We start from the raw sequence: 17,973 nt of genomic DNA on the forward strand, positions 1-17,973 counted from the left end.
ACATTTCTCATCACATAAGAGCCAGTCAGGAAAAGCCACATTCTAATTGGCTGATGGGGTTTCACAATTGCACTGGATGTCTCAAGAAAAAAAACCACAACACTCTAAACTTGGAGCAAAGAGCAAACAGGAGCTGTTCCTCACTATAAATGGAGTTGTCTTCCCCATCCCCTGCATCCAACCGGGCCTTGAACACTTCCAGGGATGGAGCATTCACAACTTCTCTGGGCAACTTGATTCAGTGCCTCATCACCCTCACAGTAAAGAATTTCTTCCTAACAACTAATCTAAACCTGCCCCCTGTCAGTTTAAAGCCATAACCCCTTGTCCTGTTACTACATGCCCTTTTAAAAAGTCCCAAAACATTACCAAAGAATATCTTAAATTGAAAAAAACTACCTATAGACCATGTGTTGTTTGTTAAGCCACTGTACTGACTGTACTATTTCTCTTTGCTGTTGCAAGTTAAAATTCAGAGGGAAAGACAAATAAATGCTAACAAGAGACTGCAGAGCCCAGAGTACCTGAACACCTTTTTTGTAACATGATTTCCCCCAAAAGCACTCAAAGACCTCCGTCTTGCCAGCAATTTTAATCATATGAAGCAGACAACTGGAGGAGAAGAGCAAGACCAAAAAAAAAAAAATGACAGAGATAAGTCTGGAGCTGCTGCTTACAAACAATCTCTGTCTTTCTTACTCTCCCTTTGAGGTTTTGGTTTGATGGAGCTATTTGTTTTGGTTTCTACCTTGAGGTTAGGAGAAGACAGGTAGTTAGTTGTACTTTCCCTAGAAGCATGAGTCAGCCTTCCCTCATGCAACAGCCTTGGGTGCCAAAAGCTGGAGCATAAAGCAACAGCACTGGAACCAAAAGTTCACAGAAAATTTGGTCATCTGCCACTTCACATCCACCAGCTGTCAGCAAGCAGCAACAGATGAATTCAGAAGATGACAGCTAAAAGTATTGTGACACTTTTCATAAAATTCAAGGCTAGATTAGAACAGAGACCTGTATGCTACTAGAGCTTAGGAACAAGTGAGTTTTAAAGTGATGCCTTGTTACTCCAAAAAGCAGATCATGAACCCTGCTTCCCTTTAAGGAATACTAAGCATGCTGTGAAGCAAGGGTGCCTGCAGTGAACTACAGGATTAAAGAAATCTGACAAGCATGAAAAACTTATCACAAAACTCATTTGCTGTTTATTCCTGCACTGCACAGAGTCAGTCCCCGCCCCCAACTCCTCCTAGTGTGCATATTAGTCTGACAAAGGGACGCACAGAGAAAGAATAATTGTTTTTTTATATAATAATTGATTTGCATTACATTTGACAGGTTATTTTTCTTTCTTCTGGGATCTGTAACACAAGGATGTCTACTTTGTACATGTGCTTCTCTATCAAATTTTGTGGAAAAGAATCACAAGAGCCACAAGAGACTGTTCACAACCTAGATAGGCTGCTATCATCTCAAAACACTACAGTCACTAAAAACCCCAACCACAGCAACAAAGAAACAACTCACCTAACGATTAGCTAAGTAAGACTAGTTGTGTTCATCTTTCCACCTGCCATACTGTGATAGTTCCCTTTTTCTCAGGAATGAGTCCTTCAATGGCTTTGGATATAAGACATTATATGAGCATCACCTGTTAATATTTCTGAAGATATTTAGCTGCTTTTTGACATGGTAAGTCCCATTCTGCATGTAAAATTCACTTAGGTTTCAGCTAGCTTGATCTTACAAGCTTAGAATTTACATCTTTCCTGGGAGAAAAGGGTTTATAAGCAATGGCTCAGTAAATCAAACATTGACTGTTATCATCTTCCCACCCTCAAAAAGCACTACCAAAGGGATATGTTTGATGTTTAACCACTATTCAGAGAAATAGCAAGGATAAGGTTGAGAAAGGTTATTTAAAATAACAGCTGCTCCAGCTATCTCTCCTTAACAGTAACAACACAGTAAGGACTTGGAGGAAAGTTTCCTCAATAAAGAAATCACATGTGCAGGACCAGGGTATTTGTACAGGCTGAGGAACAACCTGCACCTCACTTTCATTAAAACAGCACAGTCCAGTATGTGTTACCATGAAGATGTGCAGCTCTACTATGCACTCCCAAATCATCTGCCCTACACTCTTTAAGAGTAATGGAAAAGCCAAATCAAGCTCTGAGCTAACTAGCTGTTTGTGGGAAAGCATTTTCCTACCGAAAGCTTAACCAGAAAATAGAAGGACCTAATGCTTCAGCAGGAGCACTGTCACAGCCAGCCATAAACCAGTACGTGCAAGGGCAGTGGCATGGCCCACGTGGGTGTGCAAACTGACCTCCAAAGTTGGCGAGTCGTCCGATCCTTGTGACAGGAACCTTCCTCTCCCGGGCCCGCTCACTGAGCTGCAGCAGAGACAGGAGGAAAGGAAAAACAAAGAAATCCACAAATTAACTGGGCACATGGGCAGATACCTGCGAAGTCGGAGTGCAACTCAGAGCACTTGAACAACTCTACGCTACAGACAACTTTATATCTCTTGAGAGATTTTCAAGTGAATACAGTCCAGAACTGATACACCCTGAACTGAAACACACACTAAGCAGAGGAGCAGATGAGAGGGTGGGAAAGATAGAAGAGCTGACAACCATGTTTGGAAACCCCATTTTTACTTTCAGCTCAGCAGCCCCTATATTTTGAACTCACAAAAAGCTGCGCAATGCTAACCCAAATTCCTTTCCACACATGGAACTAAAACTCATGGAAGGTTATCAGGTTCTCAGTACCATAGACAATTCCTCTCCACACAACAGCTGGAGCAGCAGAGGCAATATTCTGAGTGGTGCACCCACAGTAGCATCTGATAATGAATTTGGGGAAGGAGGCAGAAGGTCAGAGCAGATGGCAAGTATCACCACTGTGAGTTCTGCTGCAACATATATCAATAAATACATTGAGTCTTCATATTCCAGTGAATGAAAGGAGAGCTCTCATTAATACAAAATGGAAGTCTAACCCTATGTATGCTTTTTAAACATCCTCTCACATCAGATTATCTGACAGAAGGGGCAAGTGTGAAAAGAGAGCCTGAAAAGCTATCAACAGAACAAATATCACACAGATCAGAGCTAATGAGCACTGATACTTCCCTCTTTTGCCTCCATAAAAGGGAATAGCAGAAAAGGAAGAAATGAGAGAAACACAGGAGAAGGCTAGTAAGGACAATCTAGTATAGAAACCACAGTACTGAGAATCCTTAATTAAAAGAACATACCATCTGTTTGTAGGGTTTCTGCTCTGAACCTGTTTTGGCCTGTCTGGCTTTATCAATATCTTCAGCTGTTAATCCACCAACAGAGGAATGGTCTTGGTGAAAAGCCCTATTTTGTCCAAAGGGAGCAGCAAAAGGATTTCCAGGGTCCCTAATGCCTCCAAATAACCTTGCATCCATTTTGGGAGGGAAAGGCTTCTGACCCATGCCAGAATCTCCAGTCATATCAACACTTCTAAAAGGTCCATTTGTTGTGTAAGAGTAAGCAGGGCCTTCACTGCTGTGTTCATGAGACCTGCCAGGGGCAGTGGAGAAGTCCATCGGAGCATCTGATGGTTCTCGGGCTGAGAAGTCATAGTCTTTCCCAAAATCCTCACTGAGATCAGTAAAGTTCTCCTGCTGTTTGCCTAGCTCCTGCAAACAATAACAGAATTACTTTCAGAAAAGAACTTAAAACATGCTCCCTACCATCCATGAATCTCAGAGATGGGCATGCAACTATGCTGTCATGTCTCTACAGTGATTTGTAGAGACACTGGCACTGCAGATATTCACAGTAAGAGACAAGAAATAGGAGACACCAAGGACCCCTGGAATCTCTGGCAGTCTTTTAAATCCACTGATGGGACAAATTCGTTAACAGCTTCTCAAATACCTATAACTAGAGATGCTTTATTCTATATACACTGAAGGGTCACTAAATGTGCAGTTCACTGGAAGCAATACACTGCTCAGTAATAACAGGTGATGGAGCTGCAATATCACATAAAATGTACTTAGGAGGGATAACAAAAAACTAAACCTTGTAACATTCAGTTCTTCCCTCTACCATGCTCCCTCCTCCCATCCTGTCCCCCGAGTCATGCAACATCAGCACTTTCAAGCCCAAAGCCACCCAAAGCAAATCCAGATACCTACTTACAGGCAGAGTAAGTTCATGGCCATGACACAACCAACTGCAAAACGCATTTCATTATTCAACCACTAAACTATGGTAGGGTTTGTTGTCATCCCAAAATAAATAAAATTTCATGCCTGAAGCAAGGATAACAGCATCAGGCACAGCAACACTCAAAGCAAGTTTCTCCTGACAATTTTCTCTCTTCTCTCCCGTCCTGCAAAAGCTGCCCCATTAAGTCCAGATATTTCTCACCACTTTTCAATATAAAAAAAAAAAAAATAAAGTCAGCAGCAGAGCATTATCTCCTGTTTACTTATTACTCGACATATTCCAGTTACCCATCTCAGCAGTGGCAATACCATGGAATAACTGATGAATATTACAACCAGTCAACAGGAGTTTAAATCCTGCTGTGGTCAGGCCAGCAGGCAGCATATTTCAGGCTCTTTCCTAAATACTAATTAAATTTCCCTTCCCTGGAGAAAAAAAAAACAGAACATGGTCTTTCCTGTTATTCAGCAGGTCTCATGCTATTTTGAACTTCAACATCACAGCAGCAGGGAGAGGAAAAATATGTTTACAGATGGGGACTGTGGCCACAGTACTGACCAATGATTTCAAGCAAGAAGGCCTCTCTACCTCCATACTTACATTTTTAATGTCAGTAAGCTAAAACCCTGTCACCTAATGTAAAAGCTTTCCCCTCTTCAAAACAGAAAATGTTGTACCTTTAGATTTCTTACCAAGCCCTGCTTTGGTAACAGCTTCTCTTGCAACTCACTTATAGAACACAGGGCTGCAGGGTACTGCAGGTGTGCTCATGGGGCCTCACTTTTGCAGAGAAACATGCACAGAAACAGAACAACATCATCTCTCAGGTGCAAAAGAAGGACAATGGTAAGACAAAGCACTATGTCCATAAATAAACACACAAGTTAGTTCTACTGCAAGCTTAAACAGAAATAGGAAAACACAGGCCCAGATTCTAGGACTGAAGCTATAGATTTGCCATGATAGTCTAAGGTCTTTGCATTAAAAAAACATCAAAACCTCATTCATTAGTTTCTGCTTCAAAAAAGATGATCTGAGCTCACTATTTTTTAAAGGACAATAAAGGATGATCATTTTTAATAAAGAGGAGTTCCTCAGACAAGTCCCATGTTTTTCAGAGATGGTAACACAGCAAATGTGAAGCTCTTATAAATCTACCCCTATCTCTGCTGACAGAAGCTGCTGATTATGGTGAGAAAAAAAAAAAAAACGTTCCTCATTTGAAAATCAGTTCTGAAAATCCAGCCTGGGCTGTAAGTGATGAACATGCAAACACCTGACCCTGAGCCATCCTGAAAAACATCACCAATTCTGCCAAGAAAGCAAGCAGCCCTGAGATAAATCCAATGCACTATAAAAGAGCTCATTCATTTATTCAAGGAGTAGTAATCAATGCCTGAAGTTTAAAGGAGACTTTAAATAACAAAGCTGCTCGCCAATCTTAGCAAGAGCTTGATCTTTGACAAGATGAAGTGAACAGAGCATTTTTCATTTTCAGCATGTCTTAAACACTCAGTAATGGAAACAAACACTCTGCAGTAACATTTCTCTCCCATTCCTGTCCAAGCACCTACGGCACACCACAGATCCCAAAGAATTCCCAGAGTATTGCAACATTTGTATTATCGATCCAGTACTTGAGAGCTATTTTTGTTCGTGATCCAAGTTCCTAGTCACTTACACAATAAAACCAAAAAAGTACCGAAGTAAAAGCAAACTATCAGATTAGACTGTGCACAAAGAGCTTTGCTTACCTGCATTTTCCCCAGGGCAGAACTGAACTGTTCCTCAGCAGTGGCCTGGAGATTCCTTGCAATGGTAACTGCATCACCCCCGAGGAGCACCTGCCGAAGCTGTCCTGCTTGGGTTTCTAGGATTGCTTTACTGAGCTTTGTCAGGCCTCTCATGACCATGATGGCATCACCCGCCATGACTGATGTCTTTCCGTGCTGAAAGATAAAGAAGGAGAAGGGGTAGGGGAGGCAAGATGTTAAGGAACAAGTTTGTAATGAGTTTCAAGTCACCTAAGAGCCAGCAGCATATTCTCAACATCTCTCTTTCTGCTTTGGCAACCAGCCCCCATAGGAATCTGTCTGCAGCTTGGATAGGACACAGGCCAGGCTGAATGACAGCAAGTTAGCTGACCTCACCGGGCAAAGAGAGAACTGTCCTTGTGGGTGTTCATGAGTTAGGATAACTTTCCAGCACTCCACACGAATATCCAAGTTACTACTGACCAGGGAAAGCAAAGATAGGTAAATGCCAGTAAACACTGCAAAGATGGTCTTGATTCTTTCAAGATGTCTGAACAGGATTAAAAACATTAGCATTTGACCTCTAATTACTATGAGTCCCTGCAACATGTTCTTGGGGCCTGACAGCACTGATGAAGCACTGTCACATTCCATTTCTGCCCAGGAGTTATGCCTCCTCCTCCAGCCAAATTTCTTCACTCCCACACCAATGGTTAAGCATTGTCTGTCCTCCAAAGGTAGTCTGCTCCATCCCCAACATACTCTGCTATTTTTAACTGGAAACTTAAGCATGCCCAGAAGATCTACCTACCACAGCATTTGCAAAGTGCTGAATTTCTTAGTCCCCCTTCTTTTTCAGGGAGCATTCCAGTTCAGACTCTTAACAGCCTGTTCAGTTTCAGTGTCTTTAAATACAAACTTGACACTGTAGGATGCACGACAAAGTGTGTCTGAGAAGAGTAATTTCCATCCATTTCTTTGCCTCAGCCTGGAACCAAGCTCAGGCTCAGAACACCAGCTCCCCCAAACCACTGTGGTTCATGTAAAAGAAAACCAGGAGTGGTCAGGGTGTAAAACCCATTTTGCAAGGGAGATTTTCACCTGCTCATTTCACTCATCTTCTACATCTTTAAAGCACAGTCAGGGGCACGGTTCCAGGGCTGGCTCAGTTGCACATCCTCCCATCTTTGCTGACACAGAAGACACAGCAGTTGGCACAAGATGCTAAGGTTCAACCTTGCCCATACAGCATTTGCTAGATTGATTTGGAGAAATTCTGACTCAGTAGGTACCAAGTACTAGTCTAAGGCCACATATTTAAGCTATTTCCTAGGTAGGTACACAGGTATCAATTCATTTTTAGAAGGTAACCTGTCAACATGCACATATGCACTTTAACTATAAACATTAATACACTGGCATGGTACAAGTGATCCTGAGTCAACAGTACACAAGGCATTATGCTCAGCTCCAGAGCACAAGCAGCTAGATCCAGTTACCTTCTTGGAAAACACAAAGCCTGATAACAGCAGACAGGCTTGTGAGACAGTCATGCAGGAGAAGAATGGACTGCTAAAGCTAAATTTCTGGCTAAGTACACAATTTTGCTGCAATCACACAGGAGACACATGGATTACTAGAGCTGAATTTCAGAGACACATTATTATGCAAATGCAGGATAAAGCCCAGTTACTGGAATATTTGTTCAACAACTGTTAATCAGTGATCAAAATCAGGGACAACCACTGCAGCCAGGGAGTGTTGCACATTACATGCTTTAGACACGGTGTTAGAAAGACAGTCAGGTGCTTACAATGAATCTCAGCTTAATTGGTTAGCTGTAAAAATAAAAATCAAGCCCACACAGGTTATTATTCTGTGGTTCTCTTTACAAAATATACCTGTGCGCTCCAGACCTGTAAGAAGTGTTACTCCTGAATCTCTCCAGAGTTTAATCACTAGCATTGGATTTAACGTTGTATAATGCACTTTTAAACTCAAAAATTGCCTGTCAGGTAAGGAAGTGTACTCTGTCAACAGGAAGTGGTTTTTTACCCCCACATCTTCACACTGGAAATTTCCACATGGATCTCACTCAAAGCATCTGCAGGCGGTCCTTGCAATTCAGAGCCAGGCAAAGAAACCAGCCAAGAACCCAGTACTGCCCCAGCTGAAATGAGACCATTCAAAGGTTGCCACTGCTAAGAAATAAGTGCTTTTGTGGCTGTAAGTATTAGCAGCACAGGAAAGCTTGAATGCAAAAAGCTCATTCCCTCCCTCCCTCCCAAAAAGGGCAACAAAAGTAATGCAATATAGATCAGTGTACACTCAGACAACACACACAAAAACATCCACTTTTAATATGGATTCTTTCTAATAAACAATACTAAAACCATATCCTCCTTTCACCCACAAACAGCTGAAGATGTAGTCATGAAGTGACACGATATGCTAAATGTGAGTTTTTTAAAAAATCTTCCAACAAAATTTCAGGGAAGCTAATGCAACCACAAGTGAAAAACATACATTGCATAATGTGCATTCAACCCCCCATTGCTAAATATATCAACAGCAAGGAGGACCCCATACAGATTTGGCTACAAGACACCATACTGGGCACACTGCAGTCCCATTTTCCAGGCACAGCAGCTATAACCACCTAGGTACTAGCCAAGTGATTCGTCAGCTCAGAAGCATCAGCAACATGCTCCTACGTGGCACTGCCAAAGGACAGGCTATTCTAACAGGATATTTATCCCAGCACCTTACTGAAACCCAGGCCTCTGTGGAGGAAACACAAGCTTACAGGCAACCAACTTGTTTTCAGTGACCTCCAGATCCTCAGCAGGCAGCTCACAGACCCAAATGGAAATCACAGTATAAGCACAAAAGCAAGGCATGGCTCAAGGAGGACTTCAAAGGTCAAATCCAAGGACAGTCACCAACAAATAAAGACTGAAATGGAAGAACATATTTTCAGAAGCAAGACCCTACTCCTGTTTTTGAACAGAATTGTGGCTGTAAGCCATCTCTTTCCATTCCTTTTGAATACCAAGTCCTCACCTTTAACAAAGCACGGTCAGGAAAAAGCAGCAGAAAAAAATAACTGTACCACAATGATTAATCCTTCAGCAACAGGCATCAGGAGCAAGAAAACATTCAGGTACAGTCTATAGCCATCATCAAGCAATAGGAAAGTGGGAGCTAAGAAGTGCAATGAAAACTGAACTGATACTAGATGCATTTTCCTCAAGTGGAAAAAATCCCAGGTTATCTAGTTCTGTAGACCCTACATTTAGCAGGACATATTGGTTAGTTATCATGACCAAAAGGAGAAAGCATGAAAGAAAACATACGCTAGATAATCAAGAAGGTGAAAGACACAAAAAATAACTAAGAATTAGAAAAATTACCTTTTTTCTTCAATGAAAAAGTAATAAGCACAAGCAAGGCCAAGAGATACAAAAACTGAGACAGAGGAAGCACACACTTTCAAGAAGGCTGATACCATCCCAACACTACACTTGTGTTAATACCCAGTGCAGACAGCAGGAAAGGATTTTTCCCCCCCCCCCGAGGCAAGTTCTATTCATACCCCTACTAAATCAATAAATAAACAGTGTAAGCAAGCTCTATCAGAAACAGATTTAGTGAGTGGTTTCAAACGGAATTAGTGCAAGTGTACAAAGTCTGTAACACACTTGACCTGTCCCGAGGATTCATTATCCAGTGCTAGCAAAGTAGGTCACTAGGGCCAGGGATTACAGACAAGTCAGCTGTGTCTATGTAAGCTGTCAGAGTGCCCCTAACCTGGACTGAAGAGGGTTGACAAGTGTTCATCGTGAGCCACTTTACAAAAATAGGCAGGGTCACCAGTTTTGGCTAAGTAAGCTTCTCATAGTTGAATGAACCCCTGGAAAACACCCACACCTTCTAGCGCGAGCAGGCTCGAGCCAAGCCATCCTTAGACACGGGGCACGGTCCACACGGCAGCCAGAGGGGCTTGTACAGGTTACAAGCCACACCGGTAGGTAAACCATCTCCTGACATTGCACCTGATTTAGAGCCCTCTTGTAACAGCAAAACTAAATCAATGCCTGGGATGCTCCTATGTGCAACAACCATCCGCACCACAAGCCACAATCCTCTATAGCCACTAACTGCAGTGTATTCTTTCCCTTCTTCAACATGCCCGATTACCAAACTTAAGGCTTAAGAAAGTGTAACAAGACACTCAGCGTATCAGAGGCCAATAACAGAAAGCTTCACAACAGGCAATAGATGAAATCATATATTTGTCCTGCTTTAAAAACACATTCCTCCATTCATTTAATTTCTTTTCTTTTCTAACATGCTCCTACAGACACAGAGACCTGCAGCTGTTGATTAAAAAGAAAAAAAACAAAACAAAACAAAACAAAACCAACCAAATAAAACCCCAGCAGTTTTACCCTGAAGTACTTCTCCTTCAGGTCTGTAGAAGTTTTAGTTGCCTTCTTTAATTTATTTAAAATAAAAGTTGAAGATAAACAAAAATGAATATTAGGCTGGACAGGTAGTAAGGCAGATAATTAAATATCACGCTTCAGGAAGAAGAAACAGCCTCTATACCTCCCCCCTGCTGCTATCCTTTATTCAATCACATCTAAACAAGGACTATAACCTTGGCATCAGTGTTATAACCACCCACACCATCAGAACAAGTGTGGCAACAGTATACTGAAATAAAACTAACAAGCACCACAAAAAAGATACAGAAGACCAGGTACTCAGCACATTGTTCCATGGCCATAAAACAACAGAAGACTAAGTTAAAAATAAGTATTATTCATTAAGCTGCTCTGTAACTGTTCTGCCACAGATTTTTTTTTCCATTTCTTTTTATGTGTGTTGCCATATCAACCCTTTCATGGGATCCTTTCACTCATGGCCTTTTTCAGTTCCATCACACACCTCCCCACCAGGTCCTTTGATAGCAGATTTCCAGGTCTCTGCCTAGACGTATTTTCATTAACTGGATTCCTTGGGTTGCAGCTGACCCAAATTTTAACCATGCAGGGCACAAAACCTGCATTTTAAAAGGAGGAAGTTGCCATCATCCTTTAAATTGAACTGAAAATCTACCTTGCTTATCCTTCATTCTTCCCCCTTCCCACAACTCCTACACACTGCAGCTCCAAAAGAAATTAAAGATCTAACCTACAACAGAACCAAGGACCCCTATATTTGAGTCCTGACCCATGGCCTGCACTCCAGCCTCTTTAAACTGAATTCATCAAGTATCTGAAAGCTGCTTTAAAACCACCCTTGCCCAAAGCAGTTTGCCAATGCCATTTAAAACAAACACCTTTGAAGGGCAGGCGGAACTGCTTTGCTCTCTAATCGCTACAATAGCAGTACACGCACTGATAGAAGTGGGCTGCTTGGCAGACAAATGCATCTTTCCAACAAAATTCAGAAGGCTTAGCAGTCATTTCTGGCAAATGACAACTAGTTCAAAACCCAATTTTCCCCCATAAATGGCCTGACACACAACGTAAGAGTAAAAAGAATGCCTGGACACTTTAAAAGTAAGCACAGTCTGCTTTATTTTAGGCACAGATATATCCAGGCAAAGTGAATGCTCTGGACAAACAGCTCTATTTACTTCTTTCTGGACAATGTCCGGGGACGTGCAAAAGCATAGTCACAGCCCACATGCCTGGAATTAACAGAGTATCTTTCTTCCCTGGCCACAGATCTAGAAATAATTCACCCACAATTAAGATCCCAGTGAGAGAGCGCATTACAGGCCTCATTCCAGGTCACTTCTGATACATCTTGACACAATACACTAATAAGATTCTGCCCTGGGTGCATATTTCCCGTTACACTGAAGGAGATCCAACTCAGTTGCTGTGATTTTAAAGTTGCTGCTCGCTTACTTTTCCCCGAGACCATGGCCTGTGCCTGCTCCTGTATTTCCAGCTGGTGGAGCAACAAAGTTCCCTTTACCTCATTTGCAAGGCAAAAAGGCTTGGACCATTGGGACAATATTTCAATCTGGAGTGGTATTTATACTCAACATGTAATTTTTGTATTACTTATGTTACCAAGAGGAAGGGAGAAAGAATAAGAGGACAAAAAAAAGGGGGATTTTTTTCTGTTTATGCAGTGGACAGTGCTTGGGAGTGCACTGCACTGCACCCTCTACATAGCTCAAAAGCTGCAGGCACAAGTGTGACTATACTCACATAAATAACTCTGATAAATTCTATGATTAAAGTTACTTCTCATGCATGTAGACAGTTCATCCAACAACAAGGACAACAGTATATTAAAATTAAAATGGAGCATGACCTCAAAGCACACAGATTAATATGAGATTCTCGCAGATGCAATATTTGAAGCATGTACTTAAGAAACAAAACTACTACAAGCTGAATCTACACCTTTATTTGAGTTTATGGTAAGTTCATTTAAAGTACAGTTCATTAGTTCCAAGTCATCCCTCTGTCAGTGTTAACATAAAACATCACTTTAAAAGATAAATCCCCCACATCCATGTGGAACAACTCCACCCAGCAGTATTTATAAGAAGGTTACACTAAAGCTCTGCCCTGATTAAATCCAAACATTGTGCTTCAAACAAAAACTGAACATTACAAATGCCTCCCCACCCAGGTCTGTGGAGCAGCTCTGTCCTCTCACAGTCACTTGACCAGTTAGAGCAGAAGAGACCACCAAAGGTCAGCCTCCTCTGATGCACAGGGAGCCAGTCCCCGCCTGATGCACAGCTCCACAGTGTTAAACTGCACAGGAAACAACAGAGCTCTCCACTGGTCTCATGCTCTGAACTAAAATATAAAGTATAAATCAGGAAGGTTATCAATTTGTAGCTAATTTTTTTTGGCATACACTGTTATTTTGCAATTGTTTTTATTGGAAGTTTTGACCTTCTGAAAGCACAACAACTCCAATTTAGGAATTGGAAACGGATAAAGTGCTATGCCTCACAAACAAGAGCAAATTCCTTTAGACTCAAATACACCACTAGTTACAGTAAAATTCTTGAGAAAAACAGCACCTCTTCCTCTTCCATTTAAACACACCTCACTTCACTAATAGACCTCAAAAAGCTAATGAAAGGAGACTGATATCACAGTTCTCTATGTTAGAGGGAAGAGAGCAAGTGATCTACCTGAAGTTATACCACCTGTCAGGGATGGGGTTGGGAACAGAATCACAGTGCTCTCCAGGGTACACTGCCTAAATATCCATCTAAATATCCATCCCTACAGAGCAAAGAGAAACAAGGATTTAGAGCTGGTTTGCTGATCACCTTAATGGTATATTTGTTAACAGTCACCTCCAAATGATTAAATGCCACACCAGCAGCGGTTTCTAGTCAGCAACTTTCTACTTGTAAGCTTCTGGAAAACTAATCACATCCTGTAACTGTGCTGTACATCTGCCTTCCCCAGGTGTAATTATCCTTTGTGTACACCAGGACAGACCCTCGCACGCTATGTCCCACGTCACTACATCACAAAGTCAGTCAGTGGTACCCTCGCAGGTCTCCAGGTGACAAACACACCCCCTCTGCTCACACAGTGAGCATGACCCTTTCTGTCACCACCATGAACAGCAGGTCAAACACCACAGCCTCCCACTATTGATCCTGCAGGAGTTCATGTCTGTATAGATCCCTGGTTTCCAACCTTGCCCTGGAAGCTAGGGTTAAGTTCCAGTTTAGCAACTTACAACACATCCTGGTCTATTCATAGCCCCTGAACATACCGGCACTCTAGCTACGGGAGCTTTCTTTTTTCCTGGCTGTGCCAAAACCTCTCTGTAAGAAGAGGAAAAATAGGATGCAAGAAGAGGACCATAGGCAAAAAAAGACTACTTCAAGAAGACATAAATTGATCTCTGTGCTGAAGGGGAACAGGGTCTATCAGAATCTACAGCTCCTGCATTACAGCTCTGTCACAGACAAGTTCTTTCTGTCAGCTCCTACTTACCACACATAGGTACTTTTGACACTAGGATAAGTAAGAGCTCTATATTTCTTATAACTTAGAACTAAACCCAACCTGCAGGATCTCATACCTTATACTGAATCTGTAATCCACAATTGTTGATGCTCTCTATGTATAGGTTTTATGAAATCAATTCTACATAACAAACATATTGCCTTTCCAAATTGGAAAAGCCAAAGCTTTTTGCAACTTACACAGGTGCTTTTGAAAATCCCCAAATTCCCAGAGCGAATTAATTCTCAATGGCCATGCTCCACAAAGCTTTGGTAAGCCTACAATTTTACATTGCATAGCAATTTCAGAAGAGTTCTCTAAAGGAAACACTCAATCCACTTGCAGCTTACTGCCCTAGTCCCAACTACTCTATGATGAGCACTTTGACCATGATGAGGATTTAATACTCCCAAGTGGCACAATTCAGAGAGCAGGAGAGCTGTGACATTTCAGAACACTACCTCAAGCCCTTTTATAGTACATTTGTTCAGCACATCTAGAAAAAACCAAGATGTGCAACTGGTTAAAAATGAGGCATGAACAACAATGAAACAAAGATTTAATCTACACAGAAAACCAGGACTAAGTGCAGAGGCAAAACAAACACAGTAAGAGAACTTTGTAAGTGGAAGTTACCACTTCCACAACACCAAACAGCTCTAGGACCATACAGACCACAAGCAGATCATCTTTCCCGGTGTCTCTACATACAGAATCTACACAGCCTTTAAGAAAAAGACATAGTCTTATGCAATTTCCTGAAAAAAAATCTATTTCTTTAACTCTGTATATGCATGCAGACTTGTTTAAGCAGACATATGAACTTGTAAAGTTTCTAAAAGCCAGTTCTACAGATTGACAGCTAAGTTTTTCAGAGCAACAAAGATCATTTTCTATGTTGCATGAAGCACATAGAACATTTCAGATATGAATAGCTTCATTTAGCTCTACACCTCTACTGACTGACAAAACACAAAAGTCATTAAAATAAAGTGCAGAAACACAACTGTGCAAAGAAAGGGCAAAACTTGTGCATCCTGTCATTTCTTGGTCTTTGTCACCAGCTTAGATTGGTTTATTTTTGCCATCTTCTGTAAGGAGGGAGGGGGAAGGGAGGGGAGCAAAGTAGGTGGCATCTAAAAAATTGAGAACCTAAGATAAAAAATTTAATATAAAGATAGACGTGCCTATAAAATGAACTGTCATTGCTGAGTGGGAAAGCAGACAGTGATTGAACCCACACCCTCAAAATACTGTGCTTTACTATCAGCTTGCATTTTAGCTTCACATGCAAATAGCTTATTTTCTTGTTCCAGTCCTAAAGGAAAGAAGGCACTTGGAGCACTTTTATAAAACAAACTGAAAGAGAAGAAACTCTATTCCAGAATACACAGCTCCATAAGCTAAAAAACCTCCTCTTCCAGAATTCTTACTTAAGCAGTTCTAGAGGGACAAAACCAGATCTACATACATACAGGAGATATGGTTCCTAAATACTGCTTCAGGATCACTACCTCCATCATAAGCTGAACTGTTCACCCCCATCAGTATAGAGAAATTAAAGGTAAAAGAGAAATGCTTATTCATGCATCAAGCCAAGTCCTGAGATGTATTTAGCAAGGCTACATGGATCAATTTATACCACACGCACTGACACAAAGGATAAAAGACCATGAGAGACAGGCAATACCTAGCATCCTTGTTAAAAAATTAAAGAAAAAACACACAGAGAAGAAAACCAAACCCATCTTTACCTACAAAAAACTTGGTAAGTAGTCAACCAGTTTAACATTAAAAATTAAGAAGCAGGAATTCAGCTGCTGCTTCTTGTCTCACTCAGTTTCCAGAAAAATAATACAGCCTGACAAACAGGGTGTGAAACAACAGACCACCACTTGCCTTTAAAAGGACTACTGGAGGACTAGAAGCCAAAAAAAGTTCTGTTCTTGCTGCATGGATGCAATGAGCTATTATTAACTTGTGTTAACTATCAGAAATGAATTAACCAGAGCTGCATTGCACAGCACAGAATTCTCCTTGGCAGCAGTGAAACAAGGTGATTAACAGTCAGATGGTAAACATGTGAAGGAATTCTCCACATCTGGCCTTTTCTTCTACTGATCACACGATTATTAAAAGGGAGACATCGTCAAAGCACAGCAGGTCATTTTTTTCCTCATCTTGAGTAACACTGGACAACATAAAACTGTTTATTCTAAGTATATCTTATTCAAGGTTACCAAGGTCATTGCTAACTAAGAGCAATGAAAAAACAGAAAATACAAAAATAAGTCTCCTGGTCTAAGAGTAAACAGGTTCTTCCTGGCTCTTGCTGCAGTTCATGTGAACTGCAGCTAAACTCCTCCTGATAACATACAAAAGTTCTGACTGCATGGCAGAGAAATACAAAACCAACAATATTCTCTTAAACACCAATCTGCATTCAGCCTGTAACACGGAAGAATTTCTTAATCCCTTCAGAAGTCTTTTACTGAGCAACAATTGACTTTGGCCACTATCCTTCTGCACTGAGTGCTAAGAATTATTTTGCATATGCTCAATGAATACACCCCATTTAAAAACAGCAACTCAGAAAAAAAAGCTCAGAAATTGTTAGGTTAATTCTTTTTTAGGAAAACAATACTTTCAGTTATTGAAAGAAAAACTTTCACATTTTTCTTTCCCTAAACACCACATAATTAAAAAAACCGCTTCATTTTTATTGTGAGTTGCTTTCTAACTTCTTTATTTTTCATAACACTGACCACAAAGATTGGATTTTCATTGCACAGGGGGAATATAGAGAAGCTCCCCACTTATGTTTCTGCTTGGTGGAGTCTGACCGTGTCGGGCTATCAGAAATAGTGTTATTACTTAAGATACATTCCTGCAGAAATCAGAATGGTCAGCAACTATGAAAACAACATTATAGAAGCCCAACTTTGGGTATTTTAGTTATTTATAGGTAGTTTCTTCAGTGTCTGTTTAAAACTAAGTATCCCCCCATCAACTCCTGTTCACTTTATACAAAGACTCTACAAGCCTGTAAAAAGTGAGATTATTTCCTCACACACCCTACCAGAGCCACGAGTCTCACCGGGTTTTTTTGCCCCACATTTCAGCCACAAGCAAAGCTTAAAACAGCCAACAGCTTGATTTTACGTTCATCTTCAATTAGACGCACAGATCGGCCCCAGCAGTGAGCAGGACAGAGAACAGTGGGGCTCTAACCCGGAACAGCCTGGAAAGCAGCACAGCACCAGGCTCTGCGCTTCCTCCTGTCATGTCCTCGCAAGGTGCATTCCCTACGGAGCGGAATTCCACCCTTTGCCCCGAGCACTTTTGGGCCGTGCTACCCGCTCACCTGCCCGTGCGAGCAGCGCCGCCGTCCCCGCTGCGCCGCCGAGAGCAGCGCTCCCCGCGGGGCGGGAGGCGGGACCCAGCGGCCCCGCTCTCACCCCGGGCGGACACGCCGCGGCGGCCAAGGGCACGGGGAGGGAAGGCCGCGGCACCGGGACCCCCCGCCTGGGCGCAGCCCCGCCGCCGCCATCGCCCGCCGGACCCCGCACACGTCCCCGCGCCGGGCAACGGCACCGCCGCCGAGCGACCCCCGGCCCGAGGGCCCGCGCCGGGCACGGGCGCCCTGGCCACGGCAGCGCCGCCGCCATCACCCGCATCCCTTCCCGCACCGCACCGCCGCATCGCAGCAGGGGAGCTCGCGGGGCCAGGGGCACGGGCACCGGCACTGGCACTACGGCTTCTCCGTTGCCCCATCCCGCTCAGCTGCCCCATCCCGCTCGGCTGCCCCATCCCGCTCGGCTGCCCCATCCCCCTCCGCCGCCCCCTCCCTTCCCCCGCCGCGACCGCTTCCCGTACCGCGGCCCGGCACAGCCCAGCGGCCACCGCCTCGCCCGGTCTCGGCTCGGCTTCGCTCCGCTCCGCTCCGCACGCGCCGCCCGGGCCCGCGCGCCTGTTTACCCCCGCCGCCGCCCC

At 42.7% G+C, this 17,973-nt stretch overlaps 1 protein-coding gene across 3 annotated transcripts in view; it reads right to left on the reverse strand.

The window, feature by feature from the left end:
• Positions 1–17,968, reverse strand: part of COQ8A (coenzyme Q8A) — a 44,041-nt gene extending 26,073 nt beyond the window's left edge. Inside the window, exons 1-4 of one of the 3 annotated variants that reach the window (XM_032683895.1) lie at positions 17,857–17,968; positions 5,966–6,160; positions 3,263–3,673; positions 2,327–2,393 (exon numbers count right to left, since the gene is read on the reverse strand). In XM_032683895.1, coding sequence (XP_032539786.1) covers positions 2,327–2,393; positions 3,263–3,673; positions 5,966–6,142 — 655 coding nt within the window. In that variant the 5' untranslated portion in view covers positions 6,143–6,160; positions 17,857–17,968. Of the gene's footprint in view, positions 1–2,326; positions 2,394–3,262; positions 3,674–5,965; positions 6,161–8,771; positions 8,911–17,344; positions 17,442–17,856 lie in introns of those variants that run through there. The other 2 variants (XM_032683897.1, XM_032683896.1) reach the window with 2 other exon arrangements.
• Between the last annotated feature and the right edge of the window lie 5 nt (positions 17,969–17,973).

Source organism: Chiroxiphia lanceolata, chromosome 3 (genome assembly GCF_009829145.1).
Source record: "Chiroxiphia lanceolata isolate bChiLan1 chromosome 3, bChiLan1.pri, whole genome shotgun sequence".
Classification (NCBI taxonomy): domain Eukaryota; kingdom Metazoa; phylum Chordata; class Aves; order Passeriformes; family Pipridae; genus Chiroxiphia; species Chiroxiphia lanceolata.